The sequence below is a fragment of the Mytilus trossulus genome, chromosome 12, assembly GCF_036588685.1.
Source record: "Mytilus trossulus isolate FHL-02 chromosome 12, PNRI_Mtr1.1.1.hap1, whole genome shotgun sequence".
In the NCBI taxonomy this organism is placed as follows: Eukaryota; Metazoa; Mollusca; class Bivalvia; order Mytilida; family Mytilidae; genus Mytilus; species Mytilus trossulus.
Window position 1 is genome coordinate 336733 of NC_086384.1, and position 16086 is coordinate 352818.

Genomic DNA, 16086 nt, shown 5'->3' on the forward strand with positions numbered 1-16086 from the left:
TTCATTTTTATTAGCTTTTCGCAGATTTGTAAGCCGTCGATCTTTACTGAAAATAATGATATCTGACAATCATGACAATGCTTCTACGTATAAATCTGCAGCGACAGAGATTTCTAAAATATTCAAATCAGAAACAGTGCACGGAAAACATAGTGAGTTAGGAACAGTGTGGAAGTTTATACCCAGCAGGGCTCCTTGGTACGGAGGATGGTGGGAGCGACTTATTGGACTCACAAAAACTTCGCTCAAGAAAACATTAGGACGTGCATGTATCGACATTGATATGCTACACACCAGTGTTACAGAAATTCAGTGCACACTGAATGACCGACCGTTAACTAGATCTCTACTGATGAAAAAGATCCAGAACCACTAACGCCGTCTCATCTTTTGTATGGCATAAGATTAAAGACACTTCTGTATCCTTCAAGTGACCACAGCGAATTCAAAGACACTAAAAAAACACTAACTTGCGCTCATGCGCTAAAACGTAACAAACAACAACAAGAATTACTACAGCACTTTCCGACGAGATGGAAGAAGGAGTACCTGACATCACTACGGGAATTCCACAGAGCCAGTGGAAATAATTTACAGACGATAAAGACCGGGGACATAGTACAGATTCATGATGACTCGCCTAGAACTGTATGGAACATTGGTATCATCGAGGACCTTGTGCGTGGTGGAGATGGTTTGGTGAGATCAGCTTTAGTGCGTACTAAATTTGGACTAACTTATAGACCAATCGTCAAACTCTACCCACTAGAGATAAATTCAAATGACAATGATGAATCGCAAATACTTAGAAGGAGTGTTCGTTTACAAAACCGCAATCAGAGACTGTAATTATAATTGAGAACAATTTTCAATCGCAACTTGATTCAGAGATAGTTTTATATGTGACTCATAGATTTTAAAGTTTCAAATATTTCATTTCTTTTAATTTATAGATAATTTTCTTAATTTGAATAAATTGTTCATTGAGACTTTAATTGCACAAACTCGCGGCCCGGAGTATGTCGAGGATAAATAGAGACAATCACATTACGCGGGATTCATACATGTACTTATACGCGTTACCACTCTCTATATGAAACCTCATGGTTGCTATGTATGAACGTCATTGTATCTTACCAGCATTAAATCATCCATTTGTATAGACGTCTTTTTCTCTATTCAAAACACAACGCAACTACAACTTATACCATCACGAGAAGGGTCCAGAAGGTTTTCTCCCTTACTAATGAGAGAATAATATGGTCCAGAAGGTTTTCTCCATTTCTAATGAGAGAATAATAGGGTTCAGAAGGTTTTCTCCCTTACTAATGAGAGAATAATAGGGTTCAGAAGGTTTTCTCCCTTACTAATGAGAGAATAATAAGGTTCAGAAGGTTTTCTCCCTTACTTATGAGAGAATAATAGGGTTCAGAAGGTTTTCTCCCTTACTAATGAGAGAATAATAGGGTCCAGAAGGTTTTCTCTCTTACTAATGAGAGAATAATAGGGTCCAGAAGGTGTTATCCCTTACTAATGAGAGAATAATAGGGTCCAGCAGGTTTTCTCCCTTACTAATGAGAGAATAATAGGGTCAAGAAGGATTTCTCCCTTACTAATGAGAGAATAATAGGGTCAAGAAGGTTTTCTCCCTTACTAATGAGAGAATACTAGGGTTCAGAAGGTTTTCTCCCTTACTAATGAGAGAATGATAGGGTCCAGAAGGTTTTCTCCCTTACTAATGAGAGAATACTAGGGTTCAGAAGGTTTTCTCCCTTACTAATGAGAGAATGATAGGGTCCAGAAGGTTTTCTCCCTTACTAATGAGAGAATAATAGGGTCCAGAAGGTTTTATACCTTACTAATGACAGAATGATAGGGTCCAGGAGGTTTGCTCCCTTACTAATGAGAGAATAATAGGGTCAAGAAGGTTTTCTCCCTTACCAATGAGAGAATAATAGGGTCCAGCAGGTTTTCTCCCTTACTAATGAGAGAATAATAGGGTTCAGAAGGTTTTCTCTCTTACTAATGAGAGAATAATAGGGTTCAGAAGGTTTTCTCCCTTACTAATGAGAGAATGATAGGGTTCAGAAGGTTTTCTCCCTTACTAATGAGAGAATAATAGGGTTCAGCAGGTTTTCTCCCTTACTAATGAGAGAATAATAGGGTTCAGCAGGTTTTCTCCCTTACTAATGAGAGAATAATAGGGTTCAGAAGGTTTTCTCCCTTACTAATGAGAGAATAATAGGGTTCAGCAGGTTTTCTCCCTTGCTAATGAGAGAATTATAGGGTTCAGAAGGTTTCCTCCCTTACTAATGAGAGAATTATAGGGTTCAGAAGGTTTTCTCCCTTACTAATGAGAGAATTATAGGGTTCAGAAGGTTTTCTCCCTTACTAATGAGAGAATAATAGGGTTCAGAAGGTTTTCTCCCTTACTAATGAGAGAATAATAGGGTTCAGAAGGTTTTCTCCCTTTCTGATGAGAGAATAATAAGGTTCAGAAGGTTTTCTCCCTTACTAATGAGAGAATAATAGGGTTCAGAAGGTTTTCTCCCTTACTAGTGAGAGAATAATAGGGTTCAGAAGGTTTTCTCCCTTACTTATGAGAGAATAATAGGGTCCAGAAGGTTTTCTCCCTTACTAATGAGGGAATAATAGGGTCCAGAAGGTTTTCTCCCTTTCGTATGAGAGAATAATAGGGTTCAGAAGGTTTTCTCTCTTACTAATGAGAGAATAATAGGGTTCAGAAGGTTTTCTCCCTTACTAATGAGAGAATAGGGTCCAGAAGGTTTTCTCCCTTACTAATGAGAGAATAAAAGGGTTCAGAAGATTTTCTCCCTTACTAATGAGAGAATAACAGGGTCCAGAAGGTTTTCTCCCTTACTTATAAGAGAATAATAGGGTCCAGAAGGTTTTCTCCCTTACTAATGAGAGAATAATAGGGTCCAGAAGGTTTTCTCCCTTACTAATGAGAGAATAATAGGGTTCAGAAGGTTTTCTCCCTTACTAATGAGAGAATAATAGGGTCCAGAAGGTTTTCTCCCTTACTAATGAGAGAATAATAGGGTCCAGAAGGTTTTCTCCCTTACTAATGAGAGAATAATAGGGTTCAGAAGGTTTTCTCCCTTACTAATGAGAGAATAATAGGGTTCAGAAGGTTTTCTCCCTTACTAATGAGAGAATAATAGGGTCCAGAAGGTTTTCTCCCTTACTAATGAGAGAATAATAGGGTCCAGAAGGTTTTCTCCCTTACTAATGAGAGAATAATAGGGTCCAGAAGGTTTTCTCCCTTACTAATGAGAGAATAATAGGGTCCAGACGGTTTTCTCCCTTACTAATGAGAGAATGATAGGGTTCAGAAGGTTTTCTCCCTTACTAATGAGAGAATAATAGGGTTCAGCAGGTTTTCTCCCTTACTAATGAGAGAATAATAGGGTTCAGCAGGTTTTCTCCCTTACTAATGAGAGAATAATAGGGTTCAGAAGGTTTTCTCCCTTACTAATGAGAGAATAATAGGGTTCAGCAGGTTTTCTCCCTTGCTAATGAGAGAATTATAGGGTTCAGAAGGTTTCCTCCCTTACTAATGAGAGAATTATAGGGTTCAGAAGGTTTTCTCCCTTACTAATGAGAGAATTATAGGGTTCAGAAGGTTTTCTCCCTTACTAATGAGAGAATAATAGGGTTCAGAAGGTTTTCTCCCTTACTAATGAGAGAATAATAGGGTTCAGAAGGTTTTCTCCCTTTCTGATGAGAGAATAATAAGGTTCAGAAGGTTTTCTCCCTTACTAATGAGAGAATAATAGGGTTCAGAAGGTTTTCTCCCTTACTAGTGAGAGAATAATAGGGTTCAGAAGGTTTTCTCCCTTACTTATGAGAGAATAATAGGGTCCAGAAGGTTTTCTCCCTTACTAATGAGAGAATAATAGGGTCCAGAAGGTTTTCTCCCTTTCGTATGAGAGAATAATAGGGTTCAGAAGGTTTTCTCTCTTACTAATGAGAGAATAATAGGGTTCAGAAGGTTTTCTCCCTTACTAATGAGAGAATAGGGTCCAGAAGGTTTTCTCCCTTACTAATGAGAGAATAAAAGGGTTCAGAAGATTTTCTCCCTTACTAATGAGAGAATAACAGGGTCCAGAAGGTTTTCTCCCTTACTTTATATAAGAGAATAATAGGGTCCAGAAGGTTTTCTCCCTTACTAATGAGAGAATAATAGGGTCCAGAAGGTTTTCTCCCTTACTAATGAGAGAATAATAGGGTTCAGAAGGTTTTCTCCCTTACTAATGAGAGAATAATAGGGTCCAGAAGGTTTTCTCCCTTACTAATGAGAGAATAATAGGGTCCAGAAGGTTTTCTCCCTTACTAATGAGAGAATAATAGGGTTCAGAAGGTTTTCTCCCTTACTAATGAGAGAATAATAGGGTTCAGAAGGTTTTCTCCCTTACTAATGAGAGAATAATAGGGTCCAGAAGGTTTTCTCCCTTACTAATGAGAGAATAATAGGGTCCAGAAGGTTTTCTCCCTTACTAATGAGAGAATAATAGGGTCCAGAAGGTTTTCTCCCTTACTAATGAGAGAATAATAGGGTCCAGACGGTTTTCTCCCTTACTAATGAGAGAATAATAGGGTTCAGAAGGTTTTCTCCCTTACTAATGAGACAATAAAAGGGTTCAGAAGGTTTTCTTCCTTACTAATGAGAGAATAATAGGGTCCTGAAGGTTTTCTCCCTTACTAATGAGAGAATAATAGGGTCCAGAAGGTTTTCTCCCTTTCTGATGAGAGGGTCCAGACGGTCTGCACCCTTACTAATTAGAGAATAATAGGGTTCAGAAGGTCTGCATTTTTGCAGTACTTCTAAAGGAGAAAATAATAGGGTCCAGAAGAATATTATTGTTTATAGCTACATGTACTGTATGGTTTACTATACCTGTAGTAAATTCCCTTGGCTTCCCAATATTCCCTTCCTTTTGACAATGGATTGTTATATGGGTGAATAAGTTGGTCAGTTTCTTCATCGACAAACAGTGGCATTCCCCTGGAAGGTTTTCTTCTCTCCATTATATACAATAACAATTTCTTCAAGATCCTCAATCACAATTCATATCTTCATAGACCTACAACTACACAGTAATACACCTATCACCATAGAGAAATATGTTATATTGTTATTATAATAATGTCACCATAGCAACATCTTCATACACCTTTTTGATTACATTAAAACATAGAAATAATCATTGAACCATAGCAAAATGTTCTTATACTTGTTTACAAATCTATGTACATGTAGCACTGTTTAAGCTGGGGTTTTGACGGCTTTAGTCACTTCCGTGTGATAAGAAAAATCTACCTTTCTTAGGTAGCAATGTAACATGATACTAGAAGTACTAAAGTAGTTAATGACTAGGGTTTAATATTTGAACAAACACATGTGTATTTTCTTTTTCAGTAATGCATTAATCATGTTAATCTTATACATCAAGTACAATGTACAAATAAAAAATATAACATGGTTAAGATTAGAACAAAACAGCTGTATTTCTTCAAAAGATACATACTGTACATGTATGTTTTTGTTTTGATTTGTAGGTCTCATTTAACTGCCGGGGATTAATATAATGAATCTATTAGTTGATGAACCTGTCCTTATAATATACTATGGTACAGGTTAAAGTAATGAGAATGTGACTCTTATGATCATCATATGTACTTAAACATCAGAAAACATAATAAATATGAAAATAAACTGTTATCATAGAGATATGTCTCCCCTTTTTATAATTTTGATCATTGAAATCAAATTATCAATACTTCAACATCTTACACAAGTTATGAAAATATTCAAAGTCAATCAATCATGACTGTGTTACATGGCTAAACAATCTCCATGTAAATGAGATAGGCCAATGCTTATACAACTGCATACCAAAGAACATCATAATCATTGACTTATTATAAGTCCATCCCAAATCTAAACATGCTAAATACAAATATTAACTAGTAAACTATAGAAAAGTTTCAAAGTCAATAAGAGGGAGTGGGGCTATATAATCTCCATAGAAACGATACTTGCAAATACCAATAAATTTGCATACCAAATATCATTGACTTAACATTAGCAGTTCATCTTAAACTGATCTAATCACAAACTAATACACGTACATGTAAACTAGCTTAGATAAGTTTCAAAATGATTACACTGTGACTGAGGGGTGAGGCAAATATTCTCATGGAAATGAGATGTGCCAAAGCTTATACAACTAAAAGCCCCCGCATGCATAATACATTATAAAGGGACATAACTCAAAAACTGTAAAAGTGACACTTTTAAAATTTGAAGTTTTAATAACTGAGTTAAATGGTAATAAGCATTATATTTACATTTCATTAAATTTAGTTGAGACAAACTTAAGTTATAAATGGAAACAAAATATTATATAAGGATATAAAGGGACTAAAAGTTCAGAAGAACATTAATAGAAGTGCTTATAAGCACTGAAGGGCAAAGATTGTTTAAATTTTTTCAGTGAACATTCAATGCATTGTAAATCATTGGTTGTAGTTGATGTAATTGTTAAAATATTTTTTTTAAGATTGGAGTTATCTTCCTTTGTCACAAAGGAAGATAACTTCAATTATAACCAGATGCTCTGCAGGGTGCGGCTCTATACAACCGCAGAGGTCAACCCTGAACGGTTGGGGCAAGTATGGACACAACATTCAAGCTGGATTCAGCTCTAAATTTGGATTGTGATTACAGCTAATTTCCTAATGCATGTAAAGCAAGACTTTGGTTAGCTTGCTTGCTTTGTTTTTATATTGTACAATCATAAGAATAACACCCAATTTAATTCAAATATTATATATTTAGGTTAAACTATGCCTTTATATATTGATTAAAGATTTCAATCTTATTTACAAAGCTTGTATAGACAATTATACAAACAAAGCAAACAAGCCAACCAAAGTTTTGCCTTACATGCGTTAGGAAATTAGCTGTAAATAATTGACACAGCATTGGTTTCTGACACAGAATGATTGTGGTCTAATGAACTTAAATTATTTTTCTGCCTTTGAGCAAATCACTATGCTGTTGAATTAATCCTCTCCAAAAAATGTTTGAAGAAATTTTCATTTTATTTTATGAAATCTGAAATGAGAAAAAATTGAACCCCATTTTTTTTTTTCTCACATCCCCCTTTCCCTTATTCCAAAACTGATCTCAATTCAAATTTCTAATGGAGTTCGCAACAATAACCACTCAATTAAATACATCATAAAATATAAAAATGTAAAAAAAGGGCTTGTAAATTATCACTGACTGGTAAAGATTGTTTTAATTTATCAGTGAATATATATATGGGCAGGAATTCGCTAGTGAAACTTTAGGGTCAATAGTGTTTATCCAATTAAAAAATAAAGAAATCATGCAAATATGGAGAATAAACATTGTTTAAATATCAAAGTGGGTTAGTCTTTATTGCCAAATGCAAAAAAAATGGATCCAATTAAAAAAATCAACAAAAAATCAGCACTTGTTATGTGCTGGTAGTTGAAAACTGTAGACAAAAAGTGTGACATTTCTGCAGTGGCAAAACCCCTAGTCATATTTAGAATATGCCTGAAGAATTGTTCTACTATAATAGTTGAAAATCAACTGCAAAATGATCCGTCTATCATTTAGAAACCCCATTTTGTACAGAATCCGATTATTGCTGCAAATAAAATACATTTGAAAATGGACAAGTGCATGTAACTTTTCCCCGTCAACAAATGTTACATGCACCTTTTCATTAGCTGATTAGCTTTGGAAACAAGTTATTGGTCCAGCATGGCAAATTTTGAAAGGTGTCAACAATGGGTACAATTTGGATTTCATGATTTTTATCAATCAATTGAAGTTTGAAAAATATAGAAGGTAAGAAAATTTATTTCATTTTCGTGTCAATACTGCCCAATAATACTCATCTTTTTATAACAGTTGTATACTTTTTATAGTAAGCATTATAATAATTATTTTTTTCACATTTCAACCCACTGACAATTACATTAAAATGTGGCTTTGTCATCTTTCACACTAGGCATCTACCAGTGATCAAGCAGATGATAAGAGAGTGGGACCAGGTTAATTTGACCTCACAATGAAGTGTTACATGCACTTTCTGTGTAAATTAGGTTCTTTGATAATGATGTGTGACTTGCTTTGCAATTTTGTCAAAAAATATAAGTTTATCATGTATTTAAACAGGTTTGACCCTTACGATATTCATTTTATTGCTGGAGAGATTTCTGTACATAACATTGACACGAAAATATTTACCAAGGAAAAGTGTCTATGATACATGCAAAAGCTTTTTTTTGTACCGTTTGCCTTATCAATCTAATTTTTTACATGAAATACCACAGATTAATTGCCAATTTGATTAACTAGTACTTGTATTCATTCTCAGCATTATAAAGATAACTGGCCACTCAATTTGAAAACATAAAATGTAACATTGACACCAGAATAAAAACAATATTACTTTATTACACTTAAAGCATAATTGGCCAGTGCATAATATTAAATCAAATGTAAATTTATGCTGAATTCTTAACAGAGAAGATGTTAATCTTTCTTGATTTCTAGACTTTACAATATTTACTTGTAATTCTTATCGTTTAAAGGCATGTAACATTGACACATCTTCTGCGTCCAGGTTACATGCTACAACCTAATAAATGTGCATACAATTATTCAATCAATAAAATCTTGTTGAAATTTAAATTTGCTTCATTAAAATGATATTAAAGAAATAAATGAGTTTTAATTATTTGTGTTTATTTTTTTCCTGATTGACTAGCAATTTTTCCTCATCATTTGTTGGTGTTCCTGTCAATGTTACATACATAACCCAGAATTATAATGTTTTAAAAGCATTGATTTCCAAACCTCTGTTATGAGCTTTAAAATGAGTTTATCTGAGTTTATAAATGACTAACATCTGAAATATTGTCATCACACAATTTCTTTGATGCTCCTATGATAACTTTATGAGTAACATGGACTACGATTTTTGTATCAGGTCTTTTTTATGTTACATGAGAAGATTTTACTGTGTTGAAATCAACAGTTAATCTAATTTTTAATATTCAAAGTTATTGTTATGATACCTATTTTAAAAAATAATGTATAAAGTAAAGCCAAATTAAACTTTTTTTTCATTAAGAATTGTTTATTAAGAAATTGTGTATGTAACATTGACAGGGTCTATTATTTAGACTTTTACATGTTCAGGCCAGTGTTACATGCGTAAACAAAACTTACTGCCATATGGAGCTATTATCTTATTTTTATTTTACAAAATTAAAGCGTTTTCATGTTTTCCTGTTTAATTTGTCTTTTAACACTAGTTAGTAACATTGACAACAATATTTTGTGTCAAGATTTTTTTATGTTACATGCAAAGGTATTACTTCCTTAAAGTCAGACATTTATATAACATTTTATAACCTAAATGATTAATTAGATATTACTGGGCAGCAATTATATTATTTCTCCAAAGTTGACTATTAAGCACACCACTTTCATCTTCTGGTCTTCATGTATGTAACATTGACATACAACCTTTTACTTTTCTGTCAATGTGACACGCATGAACAGAACTGATAACATTTACTTACTCCTTTGCTCTATAAAGAGATTATTGATAATTTAACTTGTTTTACCACCATCAAACTTCATCTTTATTTCTAAATATAGATATTCTTTTTAGAAGTGTATTTTCTTCATTGACAACAAAATGTGATGAAGAAAACTCTCAGGAAGATGCTGCAAAAAGATACTGTCCCTGTCAACCAGTCAGATGGTGATGTCCCTGGCAGCCAGACAGATGATGATGTCCCTGTCAGCCTGGAAGATGGTGATGTACATATCAGTCAATCAGTTAGTTGGTGATGTTCCTGTCAGTCAGTCAGTCTGTGATGTTCTTGTAAGCCAGTCAGAGGGTAATGTCCCTTTCAGTCAACAGATGGTGATGTCCTAGTCAGCCTGGCAGATGCTGATGTTCATATTAGTCTGTCAGTTGGTGATGTTCCTGTCATTCAGTCATATGGTGATGTTTCTGTCAGCCAGTCAGATGGTGATGTCCCTGTCGGCCAGTCAGATGGTGATGTCCCTGTCAGCCAGTCAGATGGTGATATCCCTTTCAGTCTGTCAGATGGTGATAACTCTATCAGCCTGGCAGATTATGATGTCTGTGTTAGCCAGTCTGATAAGGTCCCTATTAGTGAGTCGGTGGTGACGGTCCTTTCAGCCAGTCAGATAGTAGTTCTGTGTCAGAAAACCAGATGATGGTGACTGTGTATGCAGACATACTAGTGATCTCCAATTTGACCATTCTACAGCAGTGTAGAAGATAGTTATTTCAAAATCTTGTTTATTTATCCCTTTTCATTCACCAGTCAACACATGTATCATGTGTATTTACTGATGCTCATTATAGAAATCATGAGGAATTCAATTTGTAACATTTTTTTTTTAATTGTTATGCCAATAATTGACATTCCAGAATATCTTTTGCATTATAAGAGGTTCAGGCTCCTTCTGATTTCAAAATAATAATAATAAACTCATCATGGATACCAGAATTGAAATTTTGTAGGCCAGAAACGCTTTTCGTTTAATACAAAAGACTATTCAGTGACGCTAATGAAACAAAAAAGTAAAAGAAGGCCAAATAAAGTTGAAAACAGGACTATGGTCTAATGGGTGTTGGTTTTCTCTTCGGAATTGTTTTACACTGGTCATTATGGGGCCCTTTAAATTGTGGCTTCCAGTAGTTTAGGTAACAAGTTTTCAAGATGAAATGGCATTGAAAAATCGAAACCAAGATATTTGAGAGTTTCTATATTATTGTAAATTTTATAATCTATGCATGGATTTTGGTTCTGATTGAGGGTAGATTAATTGTTGTTTTTTTTTTTTTCTTTTTTCAGATAGATAGTTGAAGATGTTGGAGACAGAAAACAAGAAACAAGGAACTTGTTTTGAATGTTTGAAATAAAATTTATTGTTTTAACCTTTAAAAGTTATCATAAATGTAAGATTAACCATGTTAACCAGCAGAAATAAAACGAGATATAGGGTAATATGTCTATCAGACAACAAACTCAAAGATGAAACCCAAATTGTTCTTTATAGAAGTTATGTAAACGATTGAAAATAAGATTCTCAATAAATGGAGCTGTATCAACCTCTCGTAGATTTGTCCATATTTTGTCTTGGTTTTTCATACTATTAGTTTTAAGTGTAACTGTGTCACATGAATGAGAGATACATGTAATCATTTTGTACCCTTACTTTGTCAGTATTAGTTATTGAGTGAGAAACTTTGTGGATGCTGATGGTTGTGTGGTTGTGTGGTTGTCTTCTTATCAATCTCATCCCTGTGCATAAAAAAAAACGGGTTGCTTACTTACTGATATAAAAATGTTTCATGTTGTGGAAATTTTGGATGACTCCTTCATCAATTGATCGATCTTTGGTCTTAATTTTATTTTTCTGGTTATTTTGACATTTGAATATCTTTTAATTTAGCCTTCCATAGTGTACCACCATAAACAAGCATAACTACTGGTATAGTTAAAAAAAAAATATGTCTGCTGTCTGAAATTTAGGTGAATGATTTTGGTATTAACCACTATTTAAATAATATCATATATGAGAAATGTGGCAGTATAATTGTATAATTTACATTCAGATGGTTGTTTGGAGGCTTTTTATATCTTTTAAGGTCAATTCTGGCATGGTTCATTATTCATATTTTTTGTGTCCACGTTACATGCAACATTTAAGTCACTATTTTATGACAGAAATGAGATTATTGCAAAAATATTAATACAATTTTTTAATGTGAGGGTAACACAATGAAAAAGAGCCTTTACATGTTCAGAAAGAAAATGATTCTTACTGTATTTATCTCTTAAACATTGCATGTAACATTGACAGAAAAGTAGAGGAAACTTGTTTTCACAAAATTTCTGAAAGAAATGAAAATATACATTTTAGAGTTTTGATGATAGACAATGTTTTGTGATCAATATATATGATATTGAATGTTGAATAAGTTAAGGAATCATTAATCTCAATTTGGAAAAAGTGTCCATGTTACATGCTCCAAATTCATTATTTGCTTTGGCTCCAAAATTTCCACAACATGAAACATTTTTATATCAGTAAGTAAGCAACCCGGTTTTTTTTATGCATATGATATTGAATGTTGAATAAGTTAAGGAATCATTAATCTCAATTTGGAAAAAGTGTCCATGTTACATGCTCCAAATTCATTATTTGCTTTGGTTCCAAACTGACGCAAGTTTAAAAATGATATTTTTGGTTACAAATAGAAGGACACCATTTGTAGCAATAATTTGTAAAAAATTTAAAAGCTTATAATGATTTTTATTTTTTTCTTACAATGTCACACTAAAGTAGCATTAGCGAATTCCTGCCCATAAACATTGTATATTGTATAAAAACAACGATTTAAGTTGATTCAACTACTATTCTGGACAAAGAAAGACAACTCCAGTTGAAAATTTTGGATCCTGATTTTGACCAACTTGAAAACTGGGCCAATAATAAAAAATCTAAGTACATTTTTAGATTCAGCATGTAAAGAACCCCATGGATTCAATTTTTGTTAAAATCAAACTAAGTTTAATTTTGGACCCTTCATCCCTTTGGACCTTATAATATGTAGACTAATTTGAAAACTTGACCAAAAATTAAGAATCTACAAACACAGTAAGATTCGGCATATCAAAGAACCCCAATTATTCAATTTTTGATGAAATCAAACAAAGTTTAATTTTGGACCCTTTGGGCCCCTTATTCCTAAACTGGTGGGACCAAAACTTCCAAAATCAATCCCAACCTTCCTTTTATGGTCATAAACCTTGTGTTTAAATTTCAGAGATTTCTAGTTACTTATACTTAAGTTATGGTGCGAAAACTAAAAAAAATGCTTATTTGGGCCCCTTTTTAGTCCCTTATTCCTAAACTGTTGGGACCTTAATTCCCAAAATCAATCTCAACCTTCCTTTTGTGGTCATAAACCTTGTGTATAAATTTTAGACATTTCCATTTACTTATACTGAAGTTATTGTGCGAAAACCAAAAGTCTTCGGACTACGACAACAACGACGACGCCAACGTGATACTAATATACAACCAGCCGTCGTATAAAAATCAATTTAAACAATTTCATCATTGATACTTTTAGATCAGACATTAGATTCCTATTTTTCTATTTGTAAAGGAGCATAACTCTAGAATGGTGGAAGTGACAACACAAAAATTCAAATTTGATCTGTATTTTGTAGTAATAAACATTGGGTATAAATTTAATAACATTTGGTTGAGGCAAACTAAACGCTACATTATTTATGTATGTACCTGTCCCAAGTCAGGAGCCTGTAATTCAGTGGTTTCCATTTGTTTATGTGTTACATATTTGTTTTTCGTTAATTTTTTTATACAGTCAGAGCTCAGACATAAATAAGTCTGAATCTGCTTTTGACTCATAGAGGTCTAAGTTTGTAAGTTTTAGGATTTGTCTCCCTTTAATATAAGACAAAATACGACTTGAATAAGTCCAATTTTGTTAAACAAGAAATAATTGACCAGAATCAAAAAGTTGCAAATATCGACTCCTACAAGTCGATGAGTGATCAAAATTGGTTCACTTCAAGACCCATGCATACTTATAAGGAGGTCATGCATCTAAATCAAATAATGACAACATTGAAAGCCAATGCTTTGTCTTCTAAAGAAAAATATGAATGAGAGTCTAAAAAATCAGAGATAATGTTAATTAACCTTACAATGCTACCACCTGGAATCACACTTAATGAGGTAAAACATCTGTGTTTAGTAAAGATATTCAATTAGATAATTAAATATAGATAGCTCAAGTCCTTGTGAACTCTCATACAGGTTTTTGCTGTCATAGGTGGTGTAGTTTGGCCACAAAGTAACATTAAGTTTTTTCACCAACATAAAAAGACCTAAACAAGTCTGTCATTTTCTGACTTAGATAAGTCTAAATTTGAAACTACATTTTTATAATAAATACATGTTTTGACTTATTTAAGTCAAAAACAAAAATCGACTTGTTTATGTCTGAGCTCTGACTGTTATATAAATGAGGCCGTCAGTTTACTTGTTTAAATTGATTTATAATACATCGTCTTATTGGGGCCTTTTATAGCTGACTATGCGGTATGGGCTTTGCTCGTTGTTGAAGACCATACAGTGACCTACATGTATAGTTGTTAATGTTTGTGTCATTTTGGTCTTTTGTGGATAGTTGTCTCATTGGCAATCACACCACATCTCCTTTTTTATATATAAAGTTAAAGAACAGAAGAAGAAAAATTCAGCAACTTTTTCATTTGTTAAGGGGCATAACTCAACCACTTAAATGTGACGCCACCAAATTTCAAACTTGATCTGAGTTTTGTGGTACATGTTTTGAAATTTGGTGGCGTCACATTTAAGTGGTTGAGTTATGCCCCTTAACAAATGAAAAAGTTGCTGAATTTTTGTACTATAAGTTTCATAATATTTGGTTGAAGTAAACCAAAGTTAGAGTTCTCTAACTGAAACCATCTGTGGGAAGTTCATGTACGTACCTACTTTCAGAAGACAAGGGTTAAACTTAATGCCCCCTCTGCTACAATTTTCATAATCTTCATCAATGACATCACTGATAACATACAATCAAAATTTTGCCTGTTTACTGATGATTGCACCGTCAACCGACCAATAAGAACCATACAATATCAAGCCAGCCTACAAAAAGATCTAACTGCAATAACAAAATTAGAACAGAAGTCAATAGTAGTGGTAAATGGAATTTAACATCAGTAAATAAAATGTGATCTAAAACCCCAATAAAAGAACCCTATTACCATGATAACATGCATGGTAAACAACTAGATGTAATCACAGACACGAAATACTTGGGAATTACCATCAAAGATAACCTAAGCTGGAACCTACATATTACAAAACAAATGTAACAACATGGTAGCCAGTGCAAACCCAGCACTAGAGATGTCCTGGGATGCACAGCAAAACTTCCACAGCAAACCATAATCAATGCTGTCGACACACTAGTAAAAGTAGAATACAGCAACCATATGGGATCCCTTTAGATTATACTGTTATATAGGTAACTTTCTGGTAGTAAGACCTTTCACCGTCAGGCTGGGAAACTGGATACCGATAGGCAAATGCTCACATTAATCTGTACCGATACAGTGTGTTAAATGTCTTCCTTTTTACACCATAACCCATGGTGGTGCTCCTACTAAAGGAGGAAGATACAGAACACTGTCAGAACATACATACATACATAGGCAAGAAACTATAGCGGGACTGCTCCATTATGGACATTATGTGTAATCATGGTAAAAGTAGTATTCCTGTCCAGTTGTCCTTCCAATATTCAGAAATTAATAAACCAAAGAAACATTTTAAATTATAAGGGAACCATAACACGCTTACCGTACGTTTATAATGGTCTTTCTTCGGAGGGGAAAGGAAACGATCTTGTTTGTTTTTGCTGAATGTGTGTATGCAGCAAGTATTGCAGCATATGGAAGAAAGAATTATTTAATGATAAAAGACAAAATAAGACCTCTGGAAATAAACTTAGAACTTATCGATTATTTAAACCAAATTTTAATTTTGAGCCTTACTTATTGAAATTACCATATATTCAAAGATGTGTTTTAACAGAGACATATATATGTGTATATATGTCTCTGGTTTTAACAAGATTTAGAATTGGAGCTCACAAACTTGAAATAGAAAAAGGTCGTTATTTTAATATTAAACTAGAAAATAGAATATGCAAACTCTGTAATGAGGAAATAGAAGATGAGATGCATTTTCTTTTAACATGTAAAACTCTGGATAATGTTAGAAATCCCTTTCTAAGCAAAATATATAGTAAAAATAAAAATATTTCAAAACTTGATAACAAATCCCTTTTTATTTGGCTAATGGGAAATGAAGATAAAAACATTTTGATAATAATTTGT

The 16086-nt window shown here is 33.4% G+C and overlaps 1 protein-coding gene across 3 annotated transcripts in view; it reads right to left on the minus strand.

Moving 5' to 3' along the window:
- LOC134692723 (cyclin-D-binding Myb-like transcription factor 1) overlaps positions 1–15620 on the minus strand; it is a 28222-nt gene extending 12602 nt beyond the window's left edge. The window contains exons 1-2 of one of the 3 annotated variants that reach the window (XM_063553222.1): positions 15553–15620; positions 4922–5114 (exon numbers count right to left, since the gene is read on the minus strand). In XM_063553222.1, coding sequence (XP_063409292.1) covers positions 4922–5052 — 131 coding nt within the window. In that variant the 5' untranslated portion in view covers positions 5053–5114; positions 15553–15620. Of the gene's footprint in view, positions 1–4921; positions 5115–15547 lie in introns of all 3 variants that reach the window. The other 2 variants (XM_063553220.1, XM_063553223.1) reach the window with 2 other exon arrangements.
- Between the last annotated feature and the right edge of the window lie 466 nt (positions 15621–16086).